At 46.6% G+C, this 19,584-nt stretch overlaps 2 protein-coding genes across 6 annotated transcripts in view; both read left to right on the plus strand.

Annotated features, from left to right (window-relative positions):
• The window catches only part of Kcnd1 (potassium voltage-gated channel subfamily D member 1), a 15,453-nt gene extending 12,411 nt beyond the window's left edge, over positions 1-3,042 (plus strand). The window contains exon 6 of the mRNA XM_021153822.1: positions 1,028-3,042. Within this exon, the coding sequence (XP_021009481.1) occupies positions 1,028-1,265 (238 nt within the window). The 3' untranslated portion in view covers positions 1,266-3,042. The remainder of the gene's footprint in view (positions 1-1,027) is intronic.
• A 3,051-nt stretch (positions 3,043-6,093) lies between these two features.
• The window catches only part of Otud5 (OTU deubiquitinase 5), a 33,266-nt gene continuing 19,775 nt past the window's right edge, over positions 6,094-19,584 (plus strand). For 2 of the 5 annotated variants that reach the window (XM_029473234.1, XM_029473235.1), the window contains exons 1-3: positions 6,094-7,190; positions 7,320-7,432; positions 19,125-19,218. In XM_029473234.1, the coding sequence (XP_029329094.1) occupies positions 6,839-7,190; positions 7,320-7,432; positions 19,125-19,218 (559 nt within the window). In that variant the 5' untranslated portion in view covers positions 6,094-6,838. Of the gene's footprint in view, positions 7,433-19,124; positions 19,219-19,584 lie in introns of all 5 variants that reach the window. The other 3 variants (XM_021153497.2, XM_021153498.2, XM_029473236.1) reach the window with 2 other exon arrangements.

The raw sequence follows: 19,584 nt of genomic DNA on the forward strand, positions 1-19,584 counted from the left end.
AATACTTACTGGACAGGGCAGTGGTGGCACATGCCTTTCATCACTTGAGAGGCAGAGGCAGAGGCAGGTGGATTTCTGTGAGTTCAAGGCCAGCCTGGTCTATGAAGCTGACTCCAGGACAGCCAGGGTGTCTTATTTAGGGTTTTACTGCTGTGAACAGACACCATGACCAAGGCAAGTCTTATAAAAACAACATTTAATTGGGGCTAGCTTACAGGTTCAGAGATTCAGTCCATTATCATCAAGGTATCCAGGCAGGCATGGCGCAGGTAGAGCTGAGAGTTCTACATCTCCATCCAAAGGCTGCTGGTGGAAGACTGACTTCCAGGTAACTAGGGTGAGGGTCTTAAGTCCACACCCACAGTGACATACCTACTCCAACCAGGTCACACCTATTCCAACAAGGCCACACCTCCAAATGGTGCTACTCCCTGGTCCAAGAATATACAAACCCTGACACAGGGCTATATAGAAAAACCCTGTCTCAAAGAAACAAAATAAATAAATACATAAATAAATAAATAGTACTTATTGCTCTTGCAGTGGATCTGGGTTCAATTCCCCGCACCTATAACCACCCCTAACTCCAGTTTCAGGTGATCTGATGCACGGTTCTGGTGCCTCCTTTGGGCACCAGGATTGCATGTGTACATAGACAATCATGACAAGGCTCTGGATTTAATCTTCAGCATCACACAAAACTGTGTGTGTGTGCATACTATGTTCAGGCACTTTGTCTCATTTATTATTTCATTTGATCTCTGTAACAACCTAATGAGGTAAGGATTTTTTTTTTTTTTATTTCCATGCTACAAATAAAAGAGGGATTTGGTGATCATGATTTGAACCTAAGCCCAGCTGGCTTCAGAATTCATCTCCCTTGCCATACTTGAGGATGCAGGGAGAATTTGTAGCACAAATTTGTAGTGCAAGGGACGCAGTCGGTGCTTAATGAATGTGAAGATTGTATGGCAATTATCCAGATGACTTTTAAAGAGAATGCCATCTTCCCCACCCCTGTTCACAGCCGCTCAAGCCTCAATGCCAAGCCCCACGACAGCCTTGACCTGAACTGTGACAGCCGGGACTTCGTGGCCGCCATCATCAGTATCCCCACCCCCCCTGCCAACACGCCAGATGAAAGTCAACCTTCCTCCCCTACTGGTGGTGGCGGCAGTGGTGGCACACCCAACACCACTCTCAGGAACTCCAGCTTGGGTACTCCTTGCCTCCTCCCTGAGACTGTCAAGATCTCTTCCCTGTGAGGAATGGGCCTGCCCATTCAGAGGGCCTTCTTTATTCTTGGGAACTCCTTTCCAAAGCCATATTTTGGGGGAGGCAAAGAGGGGCAGACCTGGGAACTCCCTGTGCCCCCTGACAAGAACTATGCAATGGAGTTTCATGGAATGGCCCATCTGGTGGGAACATAGGTAGGGAATGAGGAACTTCCCTCAGTCCAGACAGTTTTTCTAGTGGGAGCTTGAAGCATGGGACTCCATGGGTCCCTGGCCTCCTTGCCCCAGCATGCTGGGACTGGCCTCTCTCTCCTAGTTGGCCTCTTGCATGCCTCTTCCCTTGGGCCCTCAGAGGCAGGTTAAAGCTTTCTATAGTCTAACATTTGAGGTCTGTCTGGTCTGACAAGAGTTAAGAGTTCCTCTTCTCTTTGGTTGTGTTGTGCAAGTTTGGGAGTTCAGGGAAGAGAACCCTCATCTCCAATTTAGCCTTGAGGGGGCAAGGTTTTGCCCTTCAACAGGCCCAGCATTTCCCGGATTTGGAAGCTTGGAATGCAACCCTGGGCTGGCTTAATGGGCTGTGGCCTCTGTAGTGACCTGCTACCCTCACGCTTTGGCTGAGGGGGGTCAGGCTGCTTCTCCCAACACAGAGATAGCACAAACACTAACCACCCCTTTTCCCTGGCTAGCTGCTGGAAGTGAGTTCCCGCCACCTGTCTTCTGCTGGGCCTCCAGCAAACTCTAGCAATAGCAGCTGCTGCCATACCAATATGCAAAGCCTTGGACCAATTTGCTGCAGCATATACATCTGCTCTGATCAGATGGGCCACATCTAACTACTCTCTTCTCTGATGTGCTTTCTTCTTGGGTTGGTCTGGAGTCTGGACCTGCTGAGATAAGAGACTAACATCCAGCAAGAGCTGGGCTGGGCGGTGAGATCATGGGCTGGTTTCATATTCTTGGGCAGAAGTCCAGAAGTAGTGTGGGCAGAGGACTGAACTGTTCCTGACCCCTGGGAGAGATAGAAGATATCGCCTCCTTCTCTGCTGTAACTCCTTTGCACACTGTCTTCTCCTCCCTCTTGGGTCACCTTCTGGATCTATGCTCTCGACTGAATCTCACGTCATCTCAGGTTCCCTGTCTCCAGCTCTGTCCCTCTGAAGCTGGCAGCTGACAAAGATGAAGTTTTCATCAGTCAATAAAACCTAAGAGGAGAGATGTGGACTGAGCATCTACTGACTCTGTGGATTGACTTTGAGGGCTGGGTTTGGCTGAGGGGTTAAGGACACTATGGTCTCAATTTCTTTCAGTCAAAGAGAAATTCAACAGTGAAGGGACTGGTGTGGGTAGATGGGTGGCTAGTGCTCTATTTTCGAAGACGTGGATTATGGAGAAATGAAAAAGGGTGCTTTGCAGAGTTTGTCTCTGTAGGCAGTGAAGCAAGCCGAGGGTCCTAGGACTGATGGACCTTAGATACTAATCTGCTCCAGATCCTTCATTGCCAAGGAGAAGCCAAGATTTAGAGCAACGTGGACTTACTTTGAGGAGCAACTTAAGCCCATGCTTCCTGATAGCAAAAAACCTATAAATTTTTTTTCTGAGTTTGGTAATAATCCCCCTTCCTCATGGATAGTGCCTCTGCTGTTCTCTTCTGGATACCAGCTACACCAGGCTAGTATGTGACTGAGTTGTGTAGAGCCCTGTGGAGACCAACCTTAGATTCAGATTGACACATTTTAGTCCTTTGTGAGAGACTCACTCTTTGTGCCACGTTGCTAATGTGAAATAGAAACAGTAATTTCTTTATTCACCAAGCTTATTTATTTATTTATTATACATAAGTACACTGTAGCTGACTTCAGACACACCAGAAGAGGGCACCAGATCTCATTATAATAGATGGTTGTGAGCCACCAATTGCTGGGAAATTAAACTCAGGACCTTCAAAAGAACAGTCAGTGCTCTTAACTGCTGAGCCATCTCTCCAGCCCTCACCAAGTATTTCTTAACAGCCCATCATGTACTAGTAGTAAGGTACACTGATGGGCACAATAGCATCATTAGATCATAGATAAACATGGCAGGCAGGCAGACAATCACAATACAGTGTGGTACAAGTGAGATTGATAGGTTATAGAAACATGTAGAAAGCCGGGCGTGGTGGCGCACGCCTTTAATTCCAGCACTCGGGAGGCAGAGGCAGGCGGATTTCTGAGTTCAAGGCCAGCCTGGACTACAAAGTGAGTTCCAGGACAGTCAGAGAAACCCTGTCTTGAAAAACCAAAAAAACCAAAACCAAATCAAACCAAAACAACAACAAAAAACACGGGGAGGGGGGTAATGGGGGACTTTTGGATAGCATTTGAAATGTAAATGAGGAAAATACCTAATTAAGAAAAATTAGATATATAAAAAACAAAACAAAACAAAAAACACATAGACAGCCAGGTAACCTTAACTGGCCAGCCTTCAAGGAAGGAGGTGGAGTTAGTCAAGCAAGAGATGGAAGACTAAAAGATGTGGGTGGAGGGCACAGTGTATCCAATGATCAGAGAGTGAGCGTGAGCGTGAGCGTAAAGCCTTCAGGGAACTGAAAGGAGTTGAAACTAGCTGGAAGGGGAGTGAGTACGAGGCTGAAGAGGAAAGTAGATAGTATAGATTGCAAAAGGCTTTTGAAACTAGGAGATGGATTTGGGACTTTGTCCGAGATAGAAGGGGAGACCACTGAAGAAACAGGCCAGGCATTGTGTTTGCATTTCAGAAGGATAATTTTGCCCATGGGGAATAAGCTATTGAGAAAAAGTCTTAGAGGAAGAAAGATCAGTCAAGGGTTTTTGTGGTAGTCCATTTGGTGGGGGATGATGGCTAGGTTGGTAGCAGTGGAATTGGAGAGGTGTGAAATTCCAGACATGGGATGGGTGGGACTTGGAATTTCCAAGGCAAAGGTGAGAGCTGGAGAAGCAGAAACAGTAAAATTAGACTCTTAGGTTTCTGGGCTGGGCAATGACTGGCTAAGGGTGCCTTTTGCTGTTGGAGGAAATTCTTACAGTGCCAGGTACATAGTTAAGTATGGGATGAAGGCTAGTCATGAATAGTAGGAGTTCATTTTTAGATGCTGAGCAGATAGCCAGTAGGGAATGGGAAATATGGGTCTGGAGACAACCATTAGACGATTCAGGGTAATGTTTATAGGTATTTGGCAGAAATCCCTGACCATAGAAGTCCCGTAGAGAGCCGGGCGTGGTGGCGCACGCCTTTAATCCCAGCAGGCAGAGGCAGGCGGATTTCTGAGTTCGAGGCCAGCCTGGTCTACAAAGTGAGTGCCAGGACAGCCAGGGCTACACAGAGAAACCCTGTCTCGAAAAAACCAAAAAAAAAAAAAAAAAAAAAAAAAAAAAGGAAGAAGTCCCGTAGATAGGAGTCTCCTCCTATTGTGAAGTCTCAGGAACAGAAAATATTACTAGGACCCATATTTACCCATGTATTACTGATGCCTTTCATCTGAAGGGAGGAGGTTAGGTGGTCTTTCTGTTTTCCCCAGAATATCTTTTGTTGGAGACAGTCCCAACATGTAGTCCTGGCTACCCTTGAACTAACACCCTCTCCTTCTCTCTCTCCTTCTTTTCCCTCTTCTCCTTCTCCCTCTTCCTTCCTCTCTCTCTCTCTCTCTCTCCCTCACACACAATCTCTTAAAATTATTTTGTGTATGGATATTTTGTTTGCATGTATGCATTTTTCATCCTACATTCCTAGTTGAGGGTGTCAGTTCCCTGGGACGGGAGTTATACATGGTTGTGAGCTCACATGTGGGTGCTGGAAGTTGAACATGAGTCCTCAGGAAGAGATTAACTACTGAGCCATCTTACACTTAACTACTCTTAACTACTGAGCCGTTTCTCCAGCCCCTGGCTTTAAGCTCTTGCTCCTACTGCCTGAGCCTCCAGAGCCATGATAACACTAGTTTTGATATTGCACTTTTGTTAGGTAATCTCAAAAGAGACAATGATTTGAACAAAGTCAATAGTTCATAATGATCCACGTGTGCCTAGAACTTATGTTTTCCTTATAAGGAATCAAAGTCCAGGATTTTTCTGCACTACCACAGGTTCTAACTTATATATAGCACTTACTGTGTACAATGCACAGAACCAGGCCATTTATTGGCATTCATTTCTACCACATAGAAATTATTGCTGCTGGGTGGTGGTTTAATCCCAGCACTCAGGAGGCAGAGGCAGGAGGATCTCTCTGAGTTGAAGCCAGCCTGGTCTACAGAGTGAGTTCCAGGATAGTCAGGGCTACACAGAGAAACCTTTTCTCGAAAAACCAAATAAAAAAGAATGAAAAGTTATCGCCAATCTATAGAGAAGTAGAAATAGAGACTAGATTGGGTGTTAACTGACTTGTTCCAAACACTCAGACATTAAGGGCCAAGATAGTATTAGCGTTTTAGCTGCTCAATATCAAGGAATTTGCCAACACCACCCGGTGACACTAGCTGCTAACAGTCTTGGTTCGTAAATATTCTCTTTTCCTGAGTAAACTTAAGTTTTGTTTTTTGGGTTTTTTTGTTTTTGTTTTTGGTGGTAGGGGGTGTAAAGCCTGTACCGAGCCTGCGCAATAGACAGACGCTAGAGGTGAACGTGAGGGTAAGAGGGCGGAGGTGACAGAGAAGGCGTGTTTTTCCGCCAAACACTAACTATCAGTACGGTGCACGTCTGTCTATCGGTTGGCCCATCTGAAGTGATGGACAGCTTCGTGGAACTAATCACCGCAAGATTACGACTGTTGCCAGGGTGAAGTAGGGTCCACCCTCTCGGGTTGGCGGATGGGAGGAACGGGAAGTGACGCCAGAGGGGACGCTGTGCTCTGGGAATGTTGATGTTTTCCAGTGAGTGTAACTGAGGTCCAGATGGAATCCTTGGAGAGTCGAGTCTTACTGTGCATAATAAGACAGACCGCTGTTTATGCACAGTGCCGACGCCTCTGAGCTTAAACCTCGCGGAAAGTAAAGCATAGTCTGGGAGCCGAAAGGAGAAGCTGGGAAGAAGGCTGCCGACTTTGAAATCCGAGGCGGAGGACTTGAGAGCGAGCGCTCAACCCGGATTGGCCAGTGGGTGTCGTCAAGGCTTTACGCGCCTCTTCTATTGGCTGGTGTCTGCAGTCGTCGCGGCGGGCGAGCCTTTTGCCCACGTACTTCCGTGCAGGGGGCGGGGCTGCGTCCTGTTGTGCATGCGCACAACCAGGAAGCCCCACCCGGTAGTTGAGGAACCTACGGAGGGGGCGGGGCGAAGCGGTGCTTGTTTTGGTTGTGTTTCCTCTGAAGCCGAATCCCGGAACCAGGTAGCAGGGAGCTCGGCCGGCCTTGGAGGGAGACAAGGCTGGGACCAATCCGTCTCTGTACCGTCCCACTGGACTTCACATCCGGGATCTCCTCCTGGGCGTGACCCGCGTCCCGTCTGCGGTCCTCGAACCGGTGTCCTGATCTCTTTATCCAGGCCTTGCTGTTCCCGTCGTGCCTCGCGCACAACCGTAGCCCCCTCATCCGGGTTCTCTCCCGGCGTTCTCCGCGTTTGCTTTGCTGTGGGGTACTTGGCGGTGCCGCCATGACTATTCTCCCCAAAAAGAAGCCGCCACCTCCCGACGCCGACCCGGCCAACGAACCGCCGCCGCCCGGGCCGCTGCCCCCGGCGCCTCGGCGCGGTGCGGGTGTAGGCGTGGGTGGCGGCGGCACGGGCGTGGGCGGAGGAGAGCGCGACCGTGACTCCGGCGTCGTGGGGGCCCGTCCGCGGGCTTCGCCGCCACCTCAGGGCCCGCTCCCGGGGCCGCCTGGTGCTCTTCATCGTTGGGCACTGGCCGTGCCGCCTGGCGCAGTCGCGGGCCCTCGGCCACAGCAGGCTTCTCCACCTCCTTGTGGGGGCCCCGGTGGCCCCGGCGGCGGTCCTGGTGACGCTCTTGGTGCGACAACTGCGGGGGTGGGCGCGGCAGGGGTGGTGGTGGGCGTGGGTGGTGCCGTGGGCGTGGGCGGCTGCTGCTCGGGGCCCGGGCACAGCAAGCGGCGGCGTCAAGCTCCCGGCGTTGGCGCAGTTGGCGGGGCCAGTCCGGAACGTGAAGAGGTCGGAGCGGGCTACAACAGTGAAGACGAGTATGAAGCTGCCGCAGCGCGAATCGAGGCCATGGATCCCGCCACTGTAGAACAGGTAAGGGCTGGAAGGTGAGGGGCTGTTTGGGCAGAAACAGCGAGTGAGTCTACCAGACTGAGAAGGAGCGCAAGAAAATGTTTGAGACCGGTCCAAGAAACCCAGGTCTTGATGCTGGGCTTGACATTCTTTCCTGGTGGTGGAGGCATGGCTTCCCCCGAGGACTTGGTGGTAGGGGCTCTAAGTTAAGTAAGCTAAAGTACTCTTTTGCAGTTCTGAGATCTCCTCTAAGTGACTGGCATTGGGAATTCCCCAGGAGTCGCAGATACGATGGAGTCCTTCCTTAGAGGAAGCTCTCAGGCCTCTCTAAGGGACTTTGGTTCAGTAACTTTTTCCTTTAGGACAAGTGTGAGATTCCCTCCCCCAAGAACTCAAATAAGGTGGTGTCCTCAGAGATATAGTCTAAGCATACCCAAGAAACGTAAACCCTTGATGTAGGAAGGACCTCTCTCTTTTGCTGAGTCTGCTCACCAGCCATGTGGCCTCCTCAGGAATCCTAAGCCTGTATTTGGGGACCTAGACTTCCTTGTAGAATTGAAGGTTTAGAGTATACCCACACACACCTTTTAGATAGTGATTTCCAAAGTATCCCTCCAGTGTTGTGAAATGTCTTTCTGGAAGATAAAATTCTCAACGGCTTAGGGACAAAGGCCAAAACCAGAACCTAGAAGCAGAACTGTGGCTCACAGTCGGTGTTGACGTAAAGACCTCTTTGCTTATGGCCTGGGGTTTAATTACAGATGTTCCAGGCAAGAGGGCTTCTTCAGGACACACTTTCAGTCATGGGCTGGTGTCTATGCTCTTGTGTGTGTGTGTGGGGGGGGGTTTCATATATTTCCCTAAGGAGATATATATATGTCGTACCTATTGAAATTTACTTCAGGGATTCAACATCTCAGTTCTCTCTTTCTGTGCATCTGGAATTCTCTGATACCCAAGGGGCTGAGCTGTTAATCTCACAGGGAAAGAGCTCTCAAGTCACTAAACCCAGATTAAGTTCCTTGGAAAAGAAAACTTGAGAGTCTCTCTCAGGAAGCGCTCCATCTCATGTGGAGAACTCTCACCTATTGACTTTGCGGATGGGGTCTAGAGTCTGGCCTGGAAACTATGCATCCTGTCTAATCCCTGCCTCAGAAACTCCAGCCTCAGGACATGTGCAGTTTGGAGGCCATGTCAGATGTCTCCCTCTAAATCTGCCTTCAAGGGCCTGAGACTCTGTTCTGTGAAGGACATATAAGGCTTTCTTTAGGAACAGGAATCCCATCCGTGCCACTGAAGACTGTTTGTAGAGGTAATGCCTGAAGTTCTTCCTCCTGGACCTTGAGATGCTCTTCACACACAGTATGACATTTCCCACCAGTACTGGGTGGGGCATGATTATAGGTTTCCTGAGGAATGAGGAAATTCTCAACATCACATCAGTTGTGTGAGGGATTGGTCTACACCTTAGGATCTGAGGCCTGAATCTTTTGGGGCTGTCACCTAAGACAACTTAAGTATCCTCTTCATAGGAGGCTTTAGGAACATAAGTCTCTTTTGGGGTTTATTTGAACCTGGGAGACCTGGGAATGATACAATTTTGAGGAAATTAGTTTTAGGCCTCTTTCCATCTTCCTCAGGGACAAGAGATTCCTTTGCCTTGGGGACTGAGACCTGAGTCCTTGCTTAGGCATGCAGCTCTCCTCCCACCACACCAGGTGATTCTTTCTCACCAGGGAGAGGACATGAAATCATCTTCAATATGGCCAGAGGCTTCCTTCTTTGGACAGAGCACCTGGGTGTTCTGGTTTCTTCTTACCCTCAGGTCAGAGCCAAGAAGGCTGTCAGGTCTTGGGACCAGAAGCCTGAGGCATCCCTTGAACTGGTAGAGGTTCTGACCCTATTTTCATTGTTTCTCACTTCTGGAAATTTCTCTTACATTCCATTTCCTTTTGGTTGAAAAATTTGTTTTACAGGGGTCAGAGTGTGGTCTCACATCCACGGTTCTTGTTCTTTTCCTGTCATTTCTGGCGGAACAATCATCTAGACTCAGAGATGTCAGGTCCAGGAGGTTTTGTTGTTGTTGTTGTTGTTGTTTTGAGACAGGGTTTCTCTGTGTAGCCCTGGCTGTCCTGGAACTCACTCTGTAGACCAACCAGGCTGGCCTCGAACTCAGAAATTCGCTTGCCTCTGCCTCCTGAGTGCTGGAATTAAAGTGTGTGCCACCACTGCCTGGCTTCCAGGAGTTGTTTGTTTGTTTTTCTTCAAGACAAGATTTCTCTGTGTAGTACTTTTCTGGAACTTGCTCTGTAGACCAGGCTGGCCTTGAACTTGGCTACCTAAGTGCTGGGATTATAGGTGTGCGCACAACCACTGCCTGACTGGGTGCAGGAGTTACGAATCCCTGCTTTTTGTAAAGTCTCTTTACCCCTTACAGAGGTATGCATCCCTTATCCCGGGGAAAGAGAAGGCATGCTGTTGGTGGAGATGCAAAAGGCCACATTCTTATACCCCTTGCAGTTCCGCCCTTATATTTATCTTCATAAGAACTTGGAAATAAGAACTGACAGACTCATGAAACCTGCTCTTCCCTGTGATGGGAGAGGCTTTCTGTTCTATGGGCACAAAGGGAAGGAGGAGCTACTCCTAGTCTCCCTGACTCACTTGGTCCCGCTTTGAGCCTCTTGAGGATGAGAAGAAGGGGTATTGGTCCTGCTACTCCAATCTTGGTTCACAGCTGTTGCAGATGCTTATAACATAGAGGCTGTTTCAGTACTGACAGAGGGGATTAGTCTGAATGGTAAATCTGGTTCCAGTTCTACGAATATGTACTCCTGTTTCCTTTAGGATTCTCCGGGTACCTTGGGTTGGAGTCCTGGGGAAATGATGTCATAGGGTCCCTTTTGTCAGAGCCTAGCCACTGAAAACAATGGCTTATAAGCATCCTAAGCCAGGAGAACTCAGAGATCTTGGAGTAAAGGACAAACATGCTGAGATAGTGGAAAATGCTAGGTTTAGCAGTACAGTCAATGTGTCTGGTTCTACCTCTCAGTCCGCCACGTTTTGCAGACTGAACTAGTACAGCTTCTGTTCTCTGCACCTGATTTACTTTCACTAATGTGTTGGTGTGTTGTCAGTCAGCTTTGGCTTTAAGGGATTTCAAAGCCCCCTATTCCTGCACTTGATAGTGAATAGTGGGTATCTTTTGAAGAGGAGCTGGGTTCCTTCTCTTTCCACTTTGCTGCTTTTCCAGTCATAGAAGTTTGCTGGGCAGGTCAAAGCCTTTTTTGTATAAGGGTTAAGGATGATGTGTGGCAGTGTTGTAGCCGGCTGTCAAGTTCCACAGTTACATGTGGAAAGAATTTGGGATTTGGAGCTGGACAGGCTGGAGTTCAAACTCCAGTGTTAACTGTTGAGCTGTTTTAAGATTGTAGAACTTTCATTTAGGGCAAAAATTCATGAGGGTTACTAGAGTGTAAACATCTAGCCTTGTCCACCTTGGCTAGTTCTTTTCACTCAGGATGAGCAATTGGCCCCAGGATAATCTTTTCTCCTCAGGAGGCTTTGTCCACCCATGATACTCATCTCTTGGCATCTAGAAGCCTGCCCATCTGGAATTGGGTGGTTGGCTGCATTTGAGTGCTTTGTTTGTTTGTTTGTTTGTCTGTTTTTGTATTTTTGACACAGGGTTTCTCTGTGTAGCTCTGGCTGTCCTGGAACTCACTTTGTAGACCAGGCTGGCCTCGAACTCAGAAATTCGAGTTCTGCCTCTGCCTCCCGAGTGCTGTGATTAAAGGTGTGTTTTTCTATACTAAACTTTTGTGTGGTCTTTGGGTAGTTCCCTTTTCCAGGTCTTTTGTTTTGGGGGTTTGCTTATTTTTCCAGACAGGGTTTCCTCTGTAGCTCTGGCTGTCCTGGAACTTACTCTGTAGACCAGACTGGCTTCAGAACTCAGAGGTCTGACCTGCCTCTCTCTGACTGTTGAGTTCCAGGGTTAAAGCTGTGTGCCACCATACCTCACACTACTTGGGTCTTGTTTTTTCTACCTATTAAATGGGTAGTTGTGAGGACAGTGGTTGGACTCATTGCAGTGAAGAAAGGTGTAATCTCATCTTTAATGTTCTGTTTTACACTCTTCTCGACCTTTATTGGATTTTATGTGGGACCCCTTGGCTCTGGGGATGGCTCAGAGTTTCTCTATGTAATGGTCCTGGTGGTCCTTGAATTTACTCTGTAGACCAGACTGGCCTTTGAACTCAGAGAACTGGCTGCCTCTTCCTCCTCAATGCTGGAATTAAAGGCCTGCACCACCACAGACCACCTAGAATGTTATCTTTTAGAAGATGTAATGTGATGTTTGTACTTCTTGGGAGTGTTTATAAGTTCTTTGGTGGTTTTGTGTTTGTTTACTGTGCTGAAACTAGGGCGCTCAATTTTCAGGTGTGAAGGCTCATGAGTATGATCCCATCATTTGGGAGGTTGAGGCAAGAGGATTGCCAAGAGTTTGAGGCCAGCCTGAGCTATGGTGTTCAGACCCTGTCTAAAATAACCAAAATAAAAAGTGTACAATTCAGTGGCTTTCAAAACAGCCATAGAATTGTACTTCTGTCACCAGTTTTATAATGTTTTTAATATCATAGACCCTTTTATAGCTTTTAATGCCCCCCCATTCCTTCCTCCTTTTCCAGCTCCTGGCAACCTATTAATTTTAATTTGTCTGGATTGAACTATTTTGAAACAAGTAGAATCATACACTAACATTGTCCTTTGTAACTTTGTCTCTTTTGGATAGCATGTGTTCAGAGCACATCATGGCATAGCATTTACCTATACTTTGTTTTTATTGCCAAGTAATAGAATCTTGGGTTTTTTTAATCCTCTGGTGGCCCAGAAATGTTTTTTTTTGGGGGGGTGGGGTCTTTCTTCTCTTTCTTCTATTCTGGTAGGCTTGTGTGGGTCCTTAGAGAAGCAGTATGCCTGTTTCTCATTGGATGGATTGCCTGTGTTTATTATCCCTGGAGCAGAGCCAGTGTTCCTGGGTGTTTTGGGTGAGGGGGTGGTGTTGGCTCCAGGTTTGCTGGGACAAGGCTGTGAGGCCTAGAATACTAAACACCTCTTGGCCATGGGCTCTGAGAAGACATCTGTCCAATGCTGTTGCCATCCTTCCCTGTACCCTTCCCCCTTTATTGGCAGTTCTTTTACCCACAGGCTGGGTCAGCAACTTCCCAGGCTGAGAGAGGGAGGATTCTGGGCCCCTACTGCCTTTTAATTCTAACCCTCTCTAGGGAGGTGGATCACACAGAATGGAAGCCTTGCTGTGTATAGTCTCACAGCCACAAAGCCCTAGAGCTCACACCAAAGGAGTACTACAAGGGGGGATATATTAATTTCCTGTGGTTGTTGTGACAAATAACCATGGACTGTTTGGCTTAGAATAACAGATAAATTCTGTTTCAGTTTTGGTGGTCAAAAGTTCAAAATGGGTTTCACTTGGCCAAAATCAAGGTGTTGGTGTTTACTGAACATCCTCCAGCAAGTCCGGGAAAGAATCTAGACTTTTTCCGTTTCTGATGGCCCCATCACTTCAGTTTCCGCCTCTTTCTCTGGATGCATGTGTATGGTTTCCTTTTCTGTATTAAATCTCCTGTAAATCTTCCCCCTCTTCTCACTCTGTATAGGTGTAGTACTTTTCTTGTGACAAACGCAACGTGAGGAAGAGAAGAGTTTACTGTTACTTACAGCTGGAGGGGATACAGTCCAGCCTCAAATGAGGAAGGCTGCTGGCAGGAGTGTAAGGCAGCTGCTCATGTCTGCAGTCAGGAAGCTGCAGAGAGATGGATGCTGGTGGCACACGGATTACTTTTCTCCTTATTAAGCACAGGACCCCTCAAGCCCATGGGGTGGTGTCATGTTTAGGGTGGGCCTTCACTCCTCGGTTAATGCTCTTGAAATTCCCTATAGAAGCCCACCAAGATGTATGTTTCTTAGGTGATTTCAAATCCATTTGAGTTGATAATGAGGGTTAACTATCACAAATCTACCCATTCTCAACTTGACACCTAAACCTTACTACCTTTAAATATCAATATTTTACTCCTGTTCCTCCACATCTGATAGCAATCTCAAGGTAGATAACACATTTAGTTCATTGTAAGAGTAGCCAAATTCTTAGCAGTTCTAACATTGTTCAAAAATCTTAAGTTCAAGGCTTGGTGAGGTGTAGTGTATACCATTAATACTAGCACCTGGGAGGTAGAGGCAGGTAGATCTAAGTAGTTCTAGGCCAGCCAAGGTTGCATAGTGAGACTTAATTGTGAGTCTCTGTAAAATTAACAAACAAGTTACATTATCTAATATACAAGGGCACTGAGCAAACATTCCCATTCCAGAAGAGATGAGTGAAGATATTAGCAAAGAGAGATTAGATGAAAGCAAGACTAAAACCCACCAGGGAATCTGTAGTTCATGTCCAACACCTGGGCTTTTTATGGCATCACCTGCGTTCCAACAAGCTTGGGTAGTTGTGCTCTCATCAGCTCTGATGCTTTGAGCATATGTAGCCTCTGTCTTGAGCCAGCTTCACTAAGTTCCTAAAACAGTCTCTGAACCTGGGCACTGAACCCTTTCATAGGATCACATCGGAAAACACAGATATTTACATGATGATTCATAAGAGTAGCAAAACTACACTTATGAAATAACACTGAAAATAGTTTTATGGTTGGGGTCACCACAACGTGAGGAGCTGTATTAAAGGGTCATAGCATTAGGAAGATTAAGAACCGCTGGCCTAAAGCTTTCCTTGACAGATCTTTCTGGCATCTCTGGTACCCTTGAGGTCACCTTTGCAAAAAGCATTACCTTTATAGTTTCACAAAATGGTCTCTTAGGGTCTTAGTGCAGGCAGTCTGACCCTGCTACCTTGGTGCAAGGCTGTGTGCGTGATCACCTTGTTGAATTCTGGATGTCTGAAAACGCACATGATGTGGGTGATGTCAAGTTATGCTACCAGCTCAAGATGGAACCTAGTTGTCTTGGAGCACAGGCGCTGTGGCCTTTCTCTGCCTTCTAGAGCGTTTCCTGCACTTTAATGCACTCTACTGGACAAAGTACTGCCTACTATCCCACTTACTAGGAAGTGTATATTCCTATTTCACAGATTGGAACACTATGGCTCAAAGCAGTTCATCACTTGGCTTTTATTTGGTAGAACTGCATCGAAACCTAAATCAGTGGTTCCATAGCCTATTCTAACTTCTCTTAGGCTTTTAGCGTTTTTCTTTTGTTTGCTTGTTTATGGGTTTTCGAGATAGGGTTTGTCTGTGTAGCCCTGGCTGTCCTGGAACTCACTTTGTAGACCAGGCTGGCCTCGAACTCAGAAATTTAAGTTTTGCCTCTGCCTCCTGAGTGCTGGGATTAAAGGCGTGCGCCACCACCACCTGGCAGCTTTTAGGTTGTTAAACCAGCTTTTAAAAAGGATCCTGTCTTAACTCCTGGGATACTATGGTGTCAGAGAGCTTTGTCTAGTCCTTTTGCTAAGGCTTAGAGATGGGGAGAGAGAGACTCTGCTCCAGGATTGGTCTTGAACATGTAAAGTTCAGGGTTGAGACTTGATCTTTTCGGGTCAGGATACCAATACAGAATAAATCTACAGAATGTTGGACTATTCTCCAGCCTTCTAGCACTTCCTAAACATTTTCTTCCCAAAGTGAGAAAGGAAGAAAGCTAGAGCTCTAGGTTTTCAAACTGTGATCCGAAGGCCAGTGGATGCTTAGTGATACATCCTCTAGATGCAGGTCTAGATGCCATAGTTATCGTAGGACCCACACTCTATTTGTGCAAAAAGTCTGTCTAGTCAGACTTCCTTTATTTTTAGGCACATCAGAACTCCTCCAGGACTTGCTACCAGGCATGTGTCACCGCTCATGGAACATCATGTGCTGTGTCTCTACTACTAGGCTTTGCTACTACCCTGACTACAACTCCTTTCTGCCTTTGTAAAGTGTGGGTAATGCTTCCTGCCACTTGGGTTGCAGTGAGGACAATGAAATGAGGTCACTTTTGTATCTGGCACCTGGCATAGGACAAAGCACTCAGCTAATATGAGTTCATCCTTTCTGGCTTTTCCCTGCTTAGCTGCCTAGTTTTGCTTGCGTCTTTGCTCTCCTATACACATTGCCAGGCTTTGCGCATCTCTGGTGCTTGGTGACAGAAATGATTTTATTTCTTATCCACTTATCAAGCAAGTCTTGATCCTTTGCTCAAGTGCCAGCTTTAATGTCAGGGTAAGGTCTCTTCCTGCTTCACAAAAGCAAGGGAGCATTCATCTGTTTTGCAGCCCCACTCAAACTGTACGTCATCACTGCGTATTTCTGTACCCCTCCCTTCGAGGTTTACCAGGGTAGAGACGGAAGTCTAATTCATTTTTCTGTCTTCATTGTCCATCCCAGAATGACTCCTATTTTGTGATATGAGAACTAGGCGCCCTCTTTTTCTCTTCTTATCCCTTCTATCTTCCTCATCTACCTTGGAGAATGCTGTTCTCCCCCCTTTAACTCAGTCTATTTTAAGGTATGGGGTTATGGTTAAAAAGTTTATTTTCTGAGGCAGAGGCAGGCGGATTTCTTAGTTCAAGGCCAGCCTGGTCTACAAAGTGAGTTCCAGGACAGCCAGGGCTACACAGAGAAACCCTGTCTCGGAAAAAAAAAAAAAAAAAAAAAAAAAGTTTCTTTTCTAGGAACCCCTTGACAGGCTAGGCCTTGTGAGTCTGGGAGATGGCTAAAAATGTGGGCAAGGATGAACTTCTATGACTAGTTAGTGTGCCAGTGCACAGCCTCCAGGGCAGGATGAGCACCGGAGCTGCTGGAAGGTTGTGCACAAACAGATGGGTTTGTGCTACCCAGGGAAGCACATTAAAGGCTTACACCATTGCATACACTAGCAAGATTTTGCTGAAAGGACCCAGATATAGCTGTCTCTTGTGAGACTAGGCCGGGGGCCTAGCAAACACATAAGTGGATGCTCACAGTCAGTTATTGGATGGATCACAGGGCCCCAATGGAGAAGCTAGAGAAAGTACCCAAGGAGCTAAAGGGATCTGCAACCCTATAGGTGGAACAGCATGATGAACTAACCAGTACCCTGGAGCTCTTGACTCTAGCTGCATATGTATCAGTCGGCCATCANTGGAAAGAGAGGCCCATTGGACACGCAAACTTTATATGCCCCAGTACAGGGGAACGTCAGAGCCAAAAAGTGGGAGTGGGTGGGTAGGGGAGTGAGGGGGAGGGTAGGGGGGGGACTTTTGGGATAGCATTGGAAATGTAAATGAGGAAAATACCTAATAAAATATAAATAAATAAAGGCTTACAGGTATATTTGTCATCTCTGCAAATAGTGCCACACCTTCCTGATGTAGTGGCCCCAGAGGGTGGGGCTGGCTAGGTTTTCCCTTGTCTATGTTCATCCTCTTTCTAGACACTCATCTAGGACTTCTTGAGGGTACATCATCTCTTTGGGGGCGGGGCAGCTGGCCTCATCTCTGCCTCCCCCCCAGTGCTGTAATTAAAAGCATGCCCTACCATGCCAGGTTTGTATCTCTCTCTCTCTCACTCACACACACACACAAAGATTTATTTATTCATTTAATATATATGAGTACACTGTTGCTGTGTTCAGACACACCAGCAGAGAGCATCAGATCCCATTACAGATGGTTGTGAGCCACCATGTTGTTGCTGGGAGTCGAACTCAGGACCTCTGGAAGAGCAGTCAGCGTTCTCAACCACTGAGCCATCTCTCCAGCCCTTGTACATCGCTTTGTGTTGGTCTTTTCCTCTTTTATGTTTAGTGACCACCTCACCAGTATAGGCTATTACAGAGCCAACCCCCTGCTCTCTTGGCAGATGTGTCGAGAAGACCAAATGCTTCTCAGTTTGTAACTGGTATGAGTTTAGGCAGCTTCCCTACAACCAGAAAACACTGCAGTGATGGAGCTGGCTGGGTTTAGACCTCCGGACATTATGCCTACTCTGTTTTTTCTACCCATTTCCTGTAGTGGGGTACAAAAATGGCCCTTTGTGATCAACTTTAGCAGGGAGCCTATAAGTTCCTAGGAACAGGGCTTCCTATTTTGTAGTGCAGCTGTGTTGCTAGGTCAAGCTGTCTGCTTCTGGCAGCCAGCAGAGGGCGTGAGGGGCCTGAGAAAGATCTGCTTCTGCCTCCTTTTGAAATGGAAATGTTTTAAGCTGTCAAGGTCATTATTATTATTATTATTTTAATCTAGAAGTATGAGTTTGTATTTGTTGATTAACCAAACACTTTGGAATCAAATGTGATTTGAAATTTAGAAACTACTCAGAATTTCAACGTTTCCTGGTGTTTATACTATATATTATATAATACTTTAACAGGCTGAAGAAGCACCTCATGATCAAGTGCCTAAATGTTTCTGTGGGAAAATGTTTGAGCCTTCACCCTTAAGTAGGGTATTTGGTATATTCTATTTAGGTTATGATGAGACATGAATTAGATGAAGACTTTGAGATTTCTGTATATTTTTCTTTCTTTCTTTTTTTTTGGTTTTTCGCGACAGGGTTTCTAACTGTATAGCCCTGGCAGTCCTGGAACTCACTTTGTAGACCAGACTGGCCTCGAACTCAGAAATCCACCTGCCCTGCCTCCTGAGTGCTGGGATTAAAGGCGTGCACCACCACACCCGGCTTTCTGTATTTTTTCAAGTCTTTTGATGTTCAAAGCATTTAGAGATTTGGAATTTCAGATAACTGTATATCTTTATTGGGAAAGGCTAATAAAATCATCTATAGCATTAATAATTAGGAATAAAAGATTTTATTTATCTTCTGTATATGAGTACATCATTGCTGTCTTCAGATGCAGCAGAAGAGGGCATTTGATCCTATTACAGATGGTTGTGAGCCACCATGAGGTTGCTGGGAACTGAACTCAGGACCTCTGGAAGAGCAGTCAGGGCTTTTGACTGCTGAGCCATCTCTGCAGCCCCTAGGGATTTTATATATGTATATTTTTTGTTTGTTTGTTTGTTAATCCATTCTTTTTTTTTTTTCCGAGACAGGGTTTCTCTGTATAGCTCTAGCTGTCCTGGAACTCACTCTGTAGACCAGGCTGGCCTCGAACTCAGAAATCCGCCTGCCTCTGCCTCCTGAGTGCTGGGATTAAAGGTGTACGCCACCATTGCCCGGCTAGAGATTATATTTTATTGTTTACTTTTTTTAAAATTTTGTGATATATATATATACATATATATATATTTATATTTAATTTATATATGTAAGTACATTGTTGAACTCAGGACCTTTGGAAGAACAGTCAGTGCTCTTAAGTACTGAGCCATCTCTCCAGTCCGGGAAACTTCTTACTAGAACACCACATTCTCCATCTAGGAACTTATGAGGTCTAGGTCCCTGGCTGCCTGGGCTAGGTCTTGCAAGATTGAGAGCAGGGCTCTGAAAGTAGATGAAGTTTCTGTTTTCAGGGAATCTGGGGCCTCCCTGGCATTGTCTTGTCCTTGTCCATAGACTTAAGTCTCCTGCTTTGTAGCCACAGAGTAGTCAAGAAGGGCTGTGAACTTTCCAGGATCCTTTTGGCCAATCATCTGGTCTTCTCAGGAACTTGAAGGCAGCACCCTGGAAAAGGGCTTCCCTGTTGCTGATCTTCCTACTCTTTCCTCCAGCAGGAGCACTGGTTTGAAAAGGCCTTGCGGGACAAGAAAGGCTTCATCATCAAGCAGATGAAGGAGGACGGTGCCTGTCTATTCCGGGCTGTAGGTGAGTCTCTGTCTTGGTTTTGAGGGCTGAGGTGCTTAAGGCTTCTGAGCTGTGTCCTAGTAGTCAGTAGCAGTCCTTGAGACAGGATTGTGGCAGAGGTAACTGCTTGATATTTTAGGATAAACAGGCGCGGAGCTCTTGTTAACGTTTGGCCTCTGGTGTTGGATTGTGTTAAGTGAGTAATGATAACAGCAATAGTAGTGATAAAGGGACACCACTGTTGACATACTGCTCTGCCAAGACTCCAGGAAACCCACTTATTCTGTCAGTTAGGTAGGTGGTTGGTTGGTTGGTTAGTTTTTAAGTCAGTATTTTCTCTGTGTAGCCCTCCCTGTCCTGGAATTTGCTCTGTAGACCAGGCTGGCC

The sequence above is a fragment of the Mus caroli genome, chromosome X, assembly GCF_900094665.2.
Source record: "Mus caroli chromosome X, CAROLI_EIJ_v1.1, whole genome shotgun sequence".
In the NCBI taxonomy this organism is placed as follows: domain Eukaryota; kingdom Metazoa; phylum Chordata; class Mammalia; order Rodentia; family Muridae; genus Mus; species Mus caroli.